This window comes from Humulus lupulus, chromosome X (assembly GCF_963169125.1).
Source record: "Humulus lupulus chromosome X, drHumLupu1.1, whole genome shotgun sequence".
In the NCBI taxonomy this organism is placed as follows: Eukaryota; Viridiplantae; Streptophyta; class Magnoliopsida; order Rosales; family Cannabaceae; genus Humulus; species Humulus lupulus.
In genome coordinates this window covers 122,157,482-122,174,214 of record NC_084802.1, presented here as the reverse complement: position 1 = coordinate 122,174,214, position 16,733 = coordinate 122,157,482, and the positions used below count along the sequence as shown (strand labels likewise).

The following is a 16,733-nucleotide window of genomic DNA, read 5'->3' as shown; positions in this document are numbered from 1 at the left end:
CCAGGAGAGCACGAGGAAATTCCAGAAGGAGAAACGGGGAGGGCTCGCAACATCAGCCCGTCCCCAATAGCCGTCCTGCGCCTCGTCCTGATCGCCAGGCGCGGGACCCACAGGTTGGCAGGGCCGAGCGGCCCCCACCTAACCTCATCCGTCCTGACGGAACCAGGATCGCCTCTCCGGTCAGGCATCCTCCCTCTCCAATAAGATATCCATCTCCTCCTCGGCCCGTCCGAGATATTCCGGCCTATGGAAGTAGCAGGGGAGACCCGCCTTCTGTAGGGCCCTCCCGACGTAGCAGGGCGCCAAGAGAAAGCCCAGATCCTCACCGTCAAAGACGGACTCCGAGCCTCTCTAACGGGAGCTACTGGATCGGCAGTCGCCGAAGCGACCTCTCTGGCGGAGACCTGCGCCAGCGCTTAAGCTCGGCGCAAAGTCCTCGAGCCACCCAAGGGGGCGACCTGCGAGATCGCCTTAACTTTCACAGAGGAGAGCCAGTGGGAGGTGGTAGCCATGCTCGTTCAGGGGGAGACCTGTCCGAAGTACATAACGGTGGGAATGCCCCAAATAACCTATCTCAAGATAGGAGGGGCAATAACCCACCAAATATGTACAATGGATCTGGAGCTGTTGAGCAGCCCCGGAATAACCAAGGAAATCAGGACAAAACCCTCGAGCGCCTGGCTCAGATGGAGGAGTTGATGAGGAAGCTCCTGTCGGAGAAAGAAAAAGATGAATATGATTCAGGGGATGAGATGGAGCTCTTCGCCCCCAGCATAGCAGCAACGGCTTACCCACCTAGTTTCCGTATGCCGCACCTGTCTAAGTTCAATGGAGACGGAGATCCGTCAGATCATCTAGGGATGTTCAACACCCTGATGATGGCCCACAACATTGGCCCCGAGCTGAGATGTCTAATCTTTCCCTCCACACTGACTGGACCAGCCAGGCAGTGGTTCAAGCAAAGCAAAAGGCAATCAATCAGCTCCTGGAAAGCATTCTTGGCTGATTTCAAAAGGGCATTCCGAGCCTTCCAGGCCGCCCGCGTGAAAGCCGATTCTCTGGCTAACGTGAGGCAGCAGCCCAACGAAACTCTGAAGGCTTACCTGAGCAGGTTCGCGAACGTCGCTGCTCGGGCCAGAGACGCGGACGACAGCTCTAAGCTCATGGCCCTGAGAACTGGAATCCTCGTCGGAGGGGAGCTCTGGAAAGATATACAAAGGAAGGGAGTTAGCTCAGTGAACGAATTCCTTAATAGGGCCCAGGAATGGATCAACTTGGAGGAGGCCGAAGCCTCAGCTACAGGAACCAGCCAGCTCCCTGAGCAGCCCGCGAGAGTGGGGACGGAGGTCGTGGCAACGACCCAAAACGTCACACAGAACAACCAGCTCGGTGGAGACAAAAGAAAGGGAAATGGCGAGGACAACCAGCACGGCCCAAAGAAGAATAAGCCTGTAGACAAGTTTAAGCCCGTCTACGCGACTTATACAGAGCTCACCCACTCTAGGGAGAATATCTTCCTGGAAAATTCTACTCACCTCCCCTGGAAGAGGCCGGAGCCGTTCAAGCACCAGAAAGGGAAGAGAGACACCTCCAAATTTTTCCATTTTCACAATGATGTTGGCCACAATACCGATGATTGCAGGCATTTGAAAGATGAGATCGAGACTCTCATTCGAGCAGGCCCCTTGGCTCAGTACACGCGGAACAGGGTTCCAGCAAGTCGACCTGCTCCGGAGGTCCTGGTTTGTCAGCCCGGGTCTCGGGTAGATCAAGACGTCCCTCCTCCCGTGATAGGAGGAGAGATTTCCACAATATCTGGAGGTCCGCATATGGCTGGCACGAGCAGGGGTGCCTAGAAGAGGTACGTAAACGAAATCAAGACACATAATGGAGTAGAGTTCGTCCCGGAGAAGCGCCTGCCAAAGCAGCAGTGATTGGAGAAGCAACCGATCATTTTTACAGAAGAAGATGCGGACCATGTCCAGTTCCCTCATAACGACCCTCTGGTTGTAGCAGTTCAGCTCGCTAACCAGAGGGTTAGGAGGGTGCTGATCGATAATGGGAGCTCGGTCAACCTTCTATTCCGATCCACGCTGGAGAAGATGGGTTTGACTGTCGCCGAGCTGAAGGCGACCTCCATGATGCTGTATGGTTTTTCGGAAGAAGGATCAGCGGAAATAGGGACTATCGAGCTGGTGATCACCCTAGGAGAAGGACCTTAGACAGTCTCTAAACTCCTCGAGTTCGTGGTCATCGACTGCTCCGCTGCATACAACGCAATTCTGGGACGACCCACGCTCATAGCTTTTGAGGCCGTCACTTCCATTCGTTACCTCGCGATTAAATTCCCTACTTCCACGGGAATATGCACTGTCCATGGCAATCAGCTCGCTGCCAGGGAATGCTACAGCATTTCCATGAAAGGAAAATCGAAACTCAGGAAGCTAGCAATGGCCATCCAAGGTGGTGGAGAGGAATCTCAGGAACCCTTAGCTGATCCTGAGACTGAAAAACCTCAGAGCGCCGAAGGGGAAAATATCGTCTTAAGTGAGGATATTGACCCCCGAATAGGCGAGGATAGATCCGAGCTCCAGGCCACTGAGGAGCTCGAGGAAATGAACATCGATCTGCAGAATCCTTCACGGATGGTCAAGCTCGGGAAAAACCTCTGTAGCAAGATGAAGGCGGAGCTGACTAAATTTCTGCAGGACAACCTGGATGTGTTTGCGTGGTCACACGAGGACATGGTGGGAATCAGCCCGAGTGTCATCATGCACACCCTTCATCTGGATAAAAGCGTTCCTGCAAAGTCCCAGAAGCGAAGACGCCTAGGAACAACCCGGGCTGAAGCCTTAGAGGAAGAAGTAGCCCGGCTCAAGAAATGCGGCTTTATCCGTGAAGCCAAGTTTCTGATTTGGGTCGCCAACCCCGTGCTGGTCCCAAAGCCCAACGGGAAGTGGCGGACCTGCATCGACTTCTCCGACCTGAATAAAGCCTGCCCCAAGGATTGTTTTCCATTGCCAAGGATTGACCAATTGGTGGATGCCACGGCGGGGCACGAGCTCATGTCCTTTATGGATGCGTACTCAGGCTACAATCAGATCGCCATGAATCCGGCGAACCAGGAGCACACCAGCTTCATGACCCCGACTAACGTTTATTGTTACAAAGTCATGCCATTCGAGCTGAAGAACGCCGGTGCTACGTACCAAAGGTTAGTAAATAGAATGTTCGCAAACCAGATTGGGAGGAACATGGAAGTGTACATTGATGAGATGCTATTCAAGTCAAAGACTGCCGATAACCATGTTTCCGACCTGGAGGAATGCTTCAAGATACTACGGGAGTATGGCATGAGGCTTAATCCACAGAAGTGTACTTTTGGAGTCGCGTCGGGAAAATTCCTGGGTTTCATCGTCAATACCCGAGGAATCAAGGCAAACCCCGACAAGATCAGATCATTGCTCGAGCTTCCCTCACCCAGGTCGCGAAAAAATTTCCAAGGCCTAACAGGAAGGGTGGCGGCCCTCAATCGGTTTATTTCAAAATCCATCGACAAGTGCTTGCCATTGTACAACCTGCTCCGAGGAAATAAGAAGTTCGAGTGGACAGAAGAGTGCGAAAGTGCTTTCCTCGACCTGAAGGCACATCTGGCCGAGCCACCCGTATTATCCAAACCAAAAGCAGGAGAATCTCTTTTTCTCTACTTAGCTGTCACGGAGGATGCAGCCAGTGCCGTATTAGTCCGAGAAGAAGACCGGGTTCAGAAACCAGTCAACTACATCAGCAAGAGACTTCTAGGAGCTGAATCCCGGTACCTGTTGATGGAGAAATTGGCGTTCTGCCTTATCACGGCCTCGCGAAAGCTCAGGCCGTACTTCCAGTCCCACTCGATACACGTCATGACCGATCAGCCTTTAAGGCAGGTTTTGCAAAAATCTGAAGCATCGGGACGTCTGTTAAAGTGGGCCATCGAACTCAGTCAGTTCGAGATTTTGTACACCCCACGAACTGCCATAAAAAGTCAAGCCCTGGCCGATTTTATAACAGAGTGCACAGGATTCCGGGAGGATCCTGCAGAAGACTCACCCCAGGTCACCTCGTCCCAGGCGTCGTGGAGGATCTTCGTGGATGGTTCATCCAACGAGAACGGCTCCAGGGCTGGAATCATTTTGATATCCCCTGAGGGACACAGGTTCCACTCGGCGCTGAGATTCGGATTCAAGGCCTCCAACAACAAGGCCGAATACGAAGCTTTGCTGGACGGGCTGAGGATAGCCCAGGAGCTGAAGGCGAGATCCGTTCAGTGCTTCAGTGACTCCCAGCTCGTGGTAAACCAGGTTCTGGGTGAATATCAGGCACGAGGACCCATGATGGCTGCCTACTTGGCAAAGGTAAAAGTTGAGCTGTCCGCGTTTGGGCAAGGCTCAATCGAGCAGATACCTCGGGAGCGGAAAGCTAATGCCGACGCTCTTGCCAAGCTCGCCACCTCCGGGGAAATGGAGACCTTGGGATTAGTGCCAATAGAATTTTTGGAAAAACCAAGTATAGAAGAAGTCTGGACGGAGGTTGAGATTATCGACGCTAGAATGACCTGGATGACCCCCATCCTTGGGTATCTCACCGAGGGAAACTACCTGAAAGGCGCAATGATGCGCGGCGAGTGTTGTATCAAGCTCCCAGGTAATTGATAGTAGACGGGGTGCTGTACCAACGTGGACACTCCCTACCTCTCCTGCGATGTGTTCTTCCAGGCGAAGCAAAGGCCATCCTGTAGGAAGTGCATGAGGGTTTTTGTGGGGATCACACTAGGGGGAAAATCTTGGCCCTAAAGGTCCTGAGGCAAGGATATTACTGGCCCACTCTATCCAAGGATTCGATCTCTTATGTCAAAAAATGCGACAAGTACCAGCGGTTCGCCTCAGTTGCCCATGGCCGTTTGCAGTTTGGGGGATCGACTTAGTCGGCGCCCTCCCTACTTGAAAAGGCGGGGTCCGCTACGCCGTGGTAGCCGTCGACTACTTTACGAAGTGGGCTGAGGCAGAACCTTTGGCAACGATAACTTCCAAAAAAGTCCTCGACTTCGTGGTTAAAAGCATTATCTGCCGATTCGGGCTGCCCAAGAAAATCATTTCCGACAATGGGACTCAGTTCGACAGCGACCTATTCACCGAGTTTTGTGAAAGGTACGGAATTGTGAAAAGTTTCTCCTCCGTGGCCTATCCTCAGGCGAATGGCCAGGTCAAGGCCGTCAACAAGACTCTGAAGGCGAGCCTCAAGAAGAGACTAGATGAAGCGAAGGGGGTCTGGCCAGAACAGCTCCCCCAGGTTCTCTGGGCATACCGGACCTCACATCGAACTCCTATGGGTCGTACTCCAAGATCATTCATGTATTTCGGTTCAACATAAGCACTAATCCCTTCCTCTTTCTTTTCTTAATTACCTGTTGGCGAAGAACCGCGTCAACAGTATACAATTACAATATATATAGAAGTAGAAAGTCAATACAAGCATCATATTTATAAAAAACTATTATATGTTAGTTGATCAATAACCTCATCTTCATATGATATTTTTCTTTTATCCTTCTTACTTGACATTTTTCGCTTCACTTTGGACTCCCCTAGATCTCCAACCTTTCTTTTTCTTGATGACATCTAATTGGATTCAAAATAAAATCAAAACAGTGTTACAGCAAGGGCAATTTACTATGTTTTTAAGCAATGCAAGCTCAACCAAAGATAAATTGAACTTAATTAAGCAATATACTCTGACCATTAGTAATCATTTATCCACTGAAATGCACAGAAACCATATATATACTATACATCAATTTATTTTCTCATACTACACTTTATTTATAGTTTTCATAACCCTCATAATGTCAATGATAGGTTATAGTCGGTGATATGATATGGTACAGTTGGTTTATTAAGTGAAGTGTTGTTATTTAAAACACACTTTAATGAACAAATGATTTTAAACTCTTCAATCATGCTCAATACAATATTATTTATATAAACAAATATATCTATTAAAAAAGATTGATTCTAGTAACCTCTAATTATTATTTTAGAATAAAACTTAAAAAAGTTGAGATTAGATTGGGAGACAAGTCGATTACTAAGTCACTCTCATAAGATTTGATTGGTTTTGTATTTGTAGTTTAGTATTATTTTTCTTTAAACAAACTACCTAAACCAAGAACCACCACTAACAAGTGGTAAGGACATCATAAAAAATCTAAACTACAAGAAAAGAAAAGTGCCAAAACTATAAACTATAAGAAAAAGAAAAGCACCAAAACTTGAAATGAATTAATAATCGATATAATATATGATAACTTAATGACTCTGACTCTCACTCTGACTCTAGTGTATTCAATTCAACCTCAATTCAACACATCATTACAGGACCACCAGTTGAGATGCCTCTAGATAAAATCTTATGACCCTTTAATGAAATCTAGGGGAGCTTTTCAAGTCTAACTTCACAAGTTTTAAGATATAAAGAAGGAAGCTCATTGCATCTCCAATTTTTATGTCATACATCACATTTCAAAGCTATTAATGTCAATGATAATGTCAAACAAATCCATGGTCACTCTCATTTAAACCATTTTAAGTGAGCAAATTGCCCTGTGAATGTCAAGGCTGCAAAGTCCTTTGTTTCAACAAAATATATACTTCTTTTTAGCCTCTCAAAATTGACTTCAATTTGATTTTTTGGCCTAAAAATTTCTATCATAAGATCTAAATAATAAAACAAGCTTTAACTTATCAACAAAGAAACCAAAAATGGTGATCACAAGTAAAATGCAATTGTAGAATAGATGGCATGTAGAAACGTTTATTATTAGGATGCTATGCTTATTTTTAATCATTCTGTTAACACAATAGATGTTATTATATACTCTGACCATAAGCAATGTATTCTTAATCAAAGAAACATTAAACATTATCAAGCAATACAGTTACTAGCTTACCAAGACAATTACTAAATTATGTTCCAACATTATTATACTATTCAACAATAATCATCGTCAAAGGACTCTAACACTTTATGAAATGGCAGACAACTTTATATATAGGACAATCCAATCAATTTAACAAACACAACCCAAAATAAAAAATTCAAATAACATTTTTGTATTTGGTTTTCAGATGCAAGAAAGGAACAAATAAAGACACAACCACATGCAAGTGAGCCTTCACAAACTCCTGATATCAAATTTGAAGCAGATGATTAAATTTATATATAAAAAAAACTAAGAACTCGGCTAGCATTAGAATAAGAATAAGTCATGTTATGGTGTGAAATAAGGGATGTCCAAGAGTTATAACACATTAACCATTCAAGATACGAATGCACTAAAACAATTACTATGGACAATATTAGTTGTTGAATATACCAAGGTGCCAAAAAAGGAACAATGAACTGATATCTCACCTTAACAAATTATTACTCAGCCTTGATTTTTGGGAAACCCCTTTCACCGTGATCAAAATAACCCACAAAACTTGAAATGTGAAATGATGCTTGAGGAACCACACTCACCAAACTTGAAAGTTTATCCTTATAACAAATCAAAATACTTAGATAAGTTATTTATTATATAATGAACTTAAAAGCCCTAACTTTGGAAACACCTCACGGAAAAAATCAACTTTACTAATAATGAAATGAGGAAAAAAAAATTGGAAATAAAAGAAATTGATGATGATGATCGAAGAACGGAAGTTGCTCACCTTAGGTATTTTTGTCCAAATGTGGCTCCCCGCGGTAGAGAAGAGGATTTGTTCAAAAACCGGTTTCTGCAAATGAGAGACGGAAATGAGATACCAGAGAGAGAACGAGAGAGTGAAATGAGAAACTAGAGAGGGAATGAGAGAGTAGGTATCTCACACGTGCAGCTAACCGGTTACTAAATTGATTCCCTCCTAAATGCCCTGTTATTTTTAATTGTTTTAAATTCAAAGATATATAAAATGTGTCAAATGAATATTACCTGGATGCATGTTACCATTAAGACTGAGATTGTTTTGAGGATCGGTCACGTAGAGTGCCTGCATCTTTGTCCTCCTAACACAAATATATATATATATACAGTTAATTTGTACTGTATATTATTATAAACCAAATTTAGCCAAATTGCTAAGCAGGCCATAAACAGTAGTAATGTTTAGAACCTACGTCATCATTGGTCATCGGTTCATATTCATCAGACTAAGAAAGTCAACATTTCGTCGTGAAAGAACCGGCCGCTATTCATCACATATTCTATATTTCGACAATGTGTTGGTTTTCGATATCAACTGCCATTTGTTCTTAGTTCTAATCGACGTAGATTCCCCTAAATATGGTTTCTTGCTGTCTTGTTCTGTCTGTCATCTCAAAGCATTTCTCTTGTCATTATTATACATCAAATACCTGCTCCTCCTCATTACCCTTTTACTCCTTAAGTCACAGGGACATAGATTATTCATTATTCGAGTTTGAAGTTCACCATTGATGGAATCAAAGGAAGAAGATTTCTACCTCTTTAAGCTCGAGGAAGCTTGCTCCGATTTGAGAAGCGTACTGAAAAACTCGGCCAGAATTGGAGAAAGTCTCGGCATGATGGACAAGAAGTTTGATCTTATAGACGAGGCTCTCTCCACGGCCTCAAAAAGAGTAACTCCTTTACAGTCTCTGTCCATGGCTGCCAAAGCTCTCGAAACCAGAATCAACAGAGCCGTCACTCCGGCTCTCTCGCTCCTCGACAGCTTCAAAATATCTGGCACTCTTCAACAGAAGCTCCTAGACATCTCCGACGAGTTGTCGGCCGAGAAAGTTACGACCAAGAAACGATTGAAGAAACTGATCAAGTACGTTGAGTGCGTTGATCAGCTTAACGCAGCGGTCAGTTTGATCAGTCAAGATGGTGAGCCAGTGATTCAGAGGCTCCAAGAGGTGGTGGAGTTCTTGAGCCGGACCAAGGCCACTGATCAATACAGGACTCATAGGTTGAGAGAGACTGTGGTCACTCTCAAGGCTCTGTACGAAACAGAGGTTGATGCCTTGAGGTTTGAGGGTTCACTTGATCAAGCTCTGTTGAATTTGCAGGACGAGTATGAGAGCCTCTTGCAGCAAATAAAGCACCAAAGTTTGGAACAGCTAGCTGATTATAAGAATAATGGAGATAAGGACGATATGATGGTGGCCAATGCTGGTTCCAATCTTGGTACTGAAATTGAGGTTGAAGCTCTTAGACGGATTTCAGAGACTCTGGCTGCCAATGACTGTTTGGATATATGCATCGATATATATGTTAAGGTATTTAAACTACGTTAACCCTATCCTATTCTAACCAACTTTTAAGTTTTTGTTTTGTGTGATCAAGCTTAGGCAAATTTCTAATTGAATTATTATAAACAATTCATCATGTCTCATCTTTAATTTATTCATTTGAAAAGGAAAAAAAAATCTTTCATACTTAATATGTTAGAAGGGGAGGAAAATAATGAATTACATATAAGGAACAAATAAATTGCTTCCGTTCAAAGCATCTTTGAAGGAAACTAAGTTTTCATAGGAACATATAAAAGATCTTATTCTCACGAAAATTAAGTACTAGCTTAAATTTTTTAGCCTAGCGCGCTAAGATGCTGAAACCCTGTCTTTGTAAGTGATTTAGCATAGAACAACGCTATTCATACAATTGAATTTTTAATACCATTTATTTTTTAAAAGTTTGAGATGCTGCTAACAAAATACTATTATTACAAATTCATTATTATAAGATTTACCACTTGTATATTTCTCTTATTTGTCATGGCAAATTATTTACATGATTTATATATATAGGATAGGAGATGTTACCGCAAGAATTACATTCAAACCCATATATATTAGATAAGAGTAATTTAATTTTATTTAAAAATGTATCAATTTTTTTAATTTGACATATAAATCTCAAATAAATAAACAATATCATATATTATAAAAAATAACAAAAAAAAAATAAAATTAAACAACAACATTGTCTATAATTTTTTAAACATAAATAATATGATCATTTTAATTTTTTTTAAACAAATAAAAACTATTTAAATCAAGAATCCGTTAGTTACACATTTTTATAGTTTAAATCTTTTTTTTTATTTTCTTCTAAAAAAAATACTTATAAATTTCAATATAATAAAATATTAAAAAAATTCTAAATTAAAACAATGAATTTGAAAATTTTATTTGATCAAATTTTAATTATTTAATTTAAAAAATTTTAAAGTCAACAAAAATTTATATATAAGTATATTTTATTTAATTAATGGCTAGAGGAATTAATAAGTAATTTTTCATTAAAATAACTAAATAGCGAAATAAAAAAATATTTATATTTATATCTTATTTCACTATTACGTTTGGATAAACAAATACGTTAAATTATAAAATAATAATTAATTAAAGAAAGAAAGAAAATAATAAACTTAACCAAATAAATATTTTTCGATTATAATTTTGAAAACATAATTGATAGAGTAATTTAAATATATTATTATGAAATTTTAAAGTATGTGATTAAAAATTATTATGGTTCGTTTATTACTTTTTATTTTATTTTCAATTTGTTCACCTTATTTAGATGATTTTATTATTATTTTTTATTTATTTACCTTATTTAGATGACTTTAAAACTAACGGCGTTAGGAAACAATAATAAAAAACTGTTAAATTTAATAAAAACTAATAATTTCTGTTAAATATACATTTATAATATATAAAGATATTAGGCCATAATAGTGTGTAATACATATTTGTTTAGTTAATATCTATAATTTATTTATTATGATATTATATGATACCTACATTCAACTAATAATTAATACTAAAATTTCGTAAATTCATAAAAACTGGACAACTTTTTAGTTATATTTTCGTCTTAATTTTTCTAATTACAATAAAAGAGTCATATTTACCTTTTAAAAGACAAAAATGTAACAAGAGAATTAGAAGGTCTCTCCTAACATAATTGAGATATAAACTAAAAGTTAATTAATATAAAAAAATTACTATCATTAATAAAAAAAATATAACAATAATTTTTTTTATGATGTCCTAGTGTTGTTAATCCATAAAATTTGTATGTGCAAAAAGATCTTTATAATTTTATATTAAAAAATGGCAAAATAAAAATTATGTATATTTATAGGTGTTATTTCATAATTACATATACGATTAGTTAAATAAAATACAAAATAAATAATTAATAAAGAAAAGAATACAGTTAAGCACATTAATGTTTTTCAATTATAGTTTAATTTGATAACATAATTCTATAGAGTGATTTTAATACTTTAATATAAAGTTTTGAAATATGTAATTTAAACATTATTATAACTCATTTATTATTTTGTTTAAAAAATTATTTATCTTATTTAGATGAGATAGTTTAATTTGAAAATATAATTTAATAGAGTAATTTTAATACTTTAATATGAAATTTTGAAATATGTGACTAAAAAATTATTATGACTCATTTTTATTTTATTTAGATAATTTTTTTTTAAAATATGACTTTTTTTTAATTTATTTATCATGCATATTTTAAAGTATTTGATTGAGTAATTTTATTTAGATGACTTTAAAACTAACTAAAAAAAAAAGTTAAATCAAACATAGAACAACAATTTTCCTTTAATACACAGTAATATGTATAAATACATTGCCACATAAATCATGCTAAAAATGAAATCATCCTCTAAATCATTTTTCTTGAATACCTTCACCAAAACAAAGTACGAAACAACCCACTGGACCCAATAATACAAGATTATATATGTATTAATGATATTTGCACGTAAAATATGCACCAAAATTATTACAACAGATTAGATACAAAAGAGTATCAAAAGCATAATGGAAGGTGATAAATACTAAATAGGGAAGAAAACAAGTGGAGTACTTGTGTTTTAAGAAGAATTTGTTTTGCTTGTTTTTGCAACAGGTAAGATACAAAAGAGTAGCAAAAGCATTAATGAGACTAAACCCGGATTATTTAAGAACGTATACTCAAGAAGAAATCGACAAAATTGAGTGGGAGAGTTTAGAAACAGCTATAGCTCTTTGGATCCAACACTTCGAACTGGCAGTCAAAACCGTCTTCGTATCAGAAAAGAAGCTCTGCAATTATGTCCTTGGAGGCCTTATGGAGGGTCTGATCTGGTCAGAGTGCTTTGTCAAAATCGCTGATAAAATCATGGCCGTTTTCTTTCGATTCGGAGAAGGCTTCACCAGAAGCAGTAAAGAGCCCCAAAAGCTGTTTAAGCTTCTTGAGATGTTTCATATGTTTGAGAAGCTCAAACCTGAGTTCTCAGATATTTTCGATGGCGAATCAGGAGTCGATATTTGTTCTCGGTTCAGAGAACTCGTAAAGCTTCTTATTCATGCTTCCAGCAAAGTGTACTGGGAATTCGGCCTCCAAATCGAAGGAAACACAGACGGTTTTCCTCCCCCTGTAGATGGGTCAGTCCCGAAAATAGTAAGATACGCCATTAATTACCTGAAATATCTTGTCACAGAAGAATATAGTGGCCCCATGGCTAAAGTTCTCCAAACAGAGCAAACATGGAAGATGGGCATTTTATCAAAACCCGAAAACGAAGAGAACTTATTCAGAGACGCCATTATCAACGTCATGGAAGCTCTACAGAGAAACGTAGAGTCAAAACGATATCGTTACAAGGACAAAATCCTTCCCCATGTGTTCGCCATGAATACGTACTGGTACATCTACATGAGAACCAGAAGCACTGAGCTGGGAAAGCTATTGGGTGATCAATACATGAAAAAGAAGTACAAAATCGTGGCAGAGGAATCAGCTTATATGTACCAAAAGCAAGCTTGGGGACCTCTAGTAAGGATTTTAGAGAAGGAAGATTTAAAAGTTAGTCAGAGCAAAGAAGAGATAGGGAGCATGGTGAGAGAAAAAGTTGAGGCCTTTACGAGAGGTCTCAACGAGATTTTGAATATGCATAAAAGGGTTTATAGCATTCCCGACGTTGATCTGAGGGAGCAGATTAGAGAATCGACAATGGCTCTGGTCGTCTCGTCGTATACTGAGTTCTTGAACTCGTTCTCGGCTGCGTTAAGAGGGAGGTCGTATTTCAGTCCGGAAACAATTCAAGGGCTTTTGACCAACTTCTTTGACAATGGAGATGGGAAGCTTAAGCGTCGTGACTTTTCTAAGGATCGATCGAGTCAAATGAGCTCCACGTCTATCGAGGGAGATATTAAGAACTTTCGACGGTCAGGATCATACACTACGGATGTTTGAGAGTTTGATGCGTACCACTGATTAATTACACATGTATGGATGATATTTTTTTCGGGTTTTTAGCCCTATTGCTCCCTGTTATGCATGACTTTTCAGTTTAGTCCTTAAGATTTTTTTCTTAGCAATTAAATCCTTAAGTTTACTAAATAGTGGCAATTAGATCCGTTTATTTAACTTCATCTATTTTTTAACAGAAAAGTTAAGAAAAGAAATTATAGTTTTATTGAATATTTAATTAAAATAAAATAATTAATTTAAAATTATTTTACATAATAAAAAACTAAATTAAATAATTTAATAAAAATACAATATTTTTCTTCCCCTCCTCCTTTGCACATATTATATATATATTTATATAACAAATTTACATATTTTTACATCTATATATATATATATATACTAGATACATGCAACGTACGTACGTTTGCTTAATTTTGTTTATAAAATTTATCAATTATTTTTATTAAATTTGTATTATTGTCATATAAATTTCAAATAAATAAACAATATTATATATAAAAGAATAACATAACCATATTAAATGAAAAATTAAACAAAAACATTATTTATGATTTTTTTAAAATATCTATAATATGATAACATTTTTAAACATAAATGATTCTTTTTTTTAATAAAAATGTAGATTATGTATTATATATATATATATATATGTGCAAAGGAGGAGGGGAAGAACAAAGTTTCTCCTTCGATTGGCTTTGATAAAATGGGAGGCTGTGCCATATGGGCCTTCAAGGCCTGAAAAGCTTGCTCGCAGTCTCCTGTCCATTCGAATTTCTTGTTGCCCCTAAGTAGATTAAAGAAAGGGACGCATTTGTCCGTTGATTTTGAAATAAATCTACTTAGAGCTGCAATCCTCCGGGTTAAACTTTGTACATCTTTGATCTTTTCTGGCGATTTCATGTCGATCAGGGCTTTTATCTTGTCGGGGTTGGCCTCGATTCCTCTTGAATTCACAATGAACCCCAAAAACTTCCCTGATCCAACTCCGAAGGAACATTTGAGAGGATTTAGTTTCATCTGGTACTTGTTCAATACATCAAAACACTCTTGCAAATCCCTCACATGTCCTTCCGCTTTTTTAGACTTTACCAGCATGTCGTCCACGTATACCTCCATGTTTATCCCGATCAATTCTTTAAACATGTGGTTAACTAGTCGCTGGTAAGTCGCACCTGCGTTTTTCAGTCCGAAGGGCATTACTTTATAACAGTATAATCTCGTATCGGTCCGAAAGCTGGTGTGATCTTCGCCAGGGGGATGCATGCTAATATGATTGTAGCCTGAATATGCATCCATGAAGGAGAGGATTTCGTGTCCTGCAGTAGCATCGACCAACTGGTCGATTCTTGTGAGTGGGAAGCAGTCCTTTGGGCAGGCTTTATTGAGGTCTGTAAAATCCACACAGGTTCGCCATTTGCCGTTTGGCTTGGGAACCAGCACTGGATTGGAGATCCACGACGGATAGAACGCTACCCGGATGAATCCATTCTCCTTCAGTCTTTCGACTTCCTCCTTTAAGGCTTTCGATCTATCCTTATCGAGCAGCCTTCTCTTTTGCTGTACGGGTGAAATTTTTTTATCTATGTTCAGGACATGGCTGATAACCGCGGGGCCTATTCCAACCATGTCTTTATGCGACCAGGCGAAGACTTCCTGATTCTGCTGCAAAAATTCCACCAGTGCACGCTTCGTGATTGCTTCCAAATTTTTCCCGACCTTTACTACTCTCGTCGGGTCTTTTTCGTTGAGTTGGACCTCTTCCAGGTCCTCAACGGGTCCAACAGTATCTTCAAAATCCCCAAAGCGAGGATCTAAATCTCTATCCCCACTTTGGGCAACACCCTATTTGGTGACTCCTTCACCGGATTGGGCTTGTGTATGAATTTCCATCTGCAACCTCTCAGAGGGAGTGCTTTTTGACGTTCCTTTCTTTGCCTTCGTGACCGAGGCGTTGTAGCACTCCCGAGCCTCCCTCTGGTTTCCCAACAGGCATCCTACCCCTGCGTCTGTCGGGAATTTCATGGCTAGGTGCCATATGGAGGTGACGGCTCGTAGGTCTACCAGTATAGGTCTTCCAATGACGGCATTGTACACCGAGGGACAATCGACCACTATGAAAGTAGCGAGTAATGTCCTGGTAGTAGGCGTTGTACCTGCTGTCACTGGAAATCTGATTGACCCTGCAGGGGCAAGTCCCTCGCCAGAGAAGCCATATATTGTTTGGTTGCAAGGCTCCAAGTCCTTAACGGACAACTTCATGCGTTCCAGAGAAGACTTGTAGAGGATGTTCACTGAACTTCCTGTATCGACTATCACTCTTTTCACCATCATATTGTCCATTTGGATGTCCACGACCAGCGGATCGGAGTGTGGGAACCGGACATGTTGGGCATCGCTATCAGAGAAGGCTATCTCGCCTTCTTCTGATCGAGCTTATCTCAGCGCGCGATCCTCCACAGTCATCATCTCGATGTCCTGGTTGTGGCGCAGGGTCCGAGCATATCGTTCCCTGGCCTTGCCGCTGTTTCCCACGAGGTGCGGGCCTCCGCAGATGGTTAATAGGGTGTCGGCTATGGGATGAAGCTGCAAAGGTGGCGAGCGTTGGCGTGTGGGCGCTTACTCGTTGCCACCTGGAGCTTCTCGTTGGGAATTTCCCGAGGCCCGTACATATCTCTTCAAGTGTCCTTGTCTGATAAGGAACTCGATCTCATCCTTCAACTGGTTGTACTCATTGGTGTCATGTCCGTAGTCATTGTGGTAACGACAGAACTTGGTGGTGTCTCTCCTCAAAATGTCCTTTCGAATGGGGGCAGGCTTCTTGTAAGGCACACTGGAACTCGTGGCCTGATATACCTCTCCCCGAGACTCAATAAGGGCAGTATAGTTAGTGAACCGAGGTTCATAACGATTACCCCTGGTCCTCTTGTTATCAGAGGTGGAAGGCTCGCTGTGTGGCCGTTTTCCACCATTCTTGCCACTGCCGTTGTCGTTCCCGTTGCCCTTGCCGTTGTCGTTGGGTTTTGGCAGGTTCGGCTGCCTCCTTATCTTTGCTTGGGGGTTTCCCTTCATTGGCAATGGCGTCTTCGAGCTTAATATAACGATCAGCTCGATCTAGAAATTCCTGGGTTGTCCTAACCCCATGCTTTCTGAGGCTCTCCCAGAGAGGGGTACGGCGCTTAACTCCTGCTGTTATGGCCATCATTGTTCCTTCATCACCCACCGTTTTTGCTCTGGTGGCGGCTCGCATAAAACGCTAATCGTAGTCTTTCAGCGATTCTCCATTTTGCTGGCGTATCTCGACCAGCTGATTTGCCTCGATAAGGTGCACACGACCCGCATAGAACTGTCCGTAAAAATCCTTCACGAACATTTCCCAGGAAATTATACTTGCAGAAGG

At 40.3% G+C, this 16,733-nt stretch overlaps 1 protein-coding gene across 1 annotated transcript; it reads left to right on the top strand.

The window, feature by feature from the left end:
* The first annotated feature begins 8,511 nt into the window (after positions 1–8,511).
* On the top strand, positions 8,512–13,383 carry LOC133803680 (exocyst complex component EXO70I-like). The gene is made up of 2 exons (XM_062241798.1): positions 8,512–9,315; positions 11,987–13,383. Exons 1-2 carry the CDS (start codon positions 8,512–8,514, stop codon positions 13,313–13,315), a joined length of 2,133 nt encoding a protein of 710 aa, XP_062097782.1. The 3' UTR covers positions 13,316–13,383.
* The last annotated feature ends 3,350 nt before the right edge of the window (positions 13,384–16,733 follow it).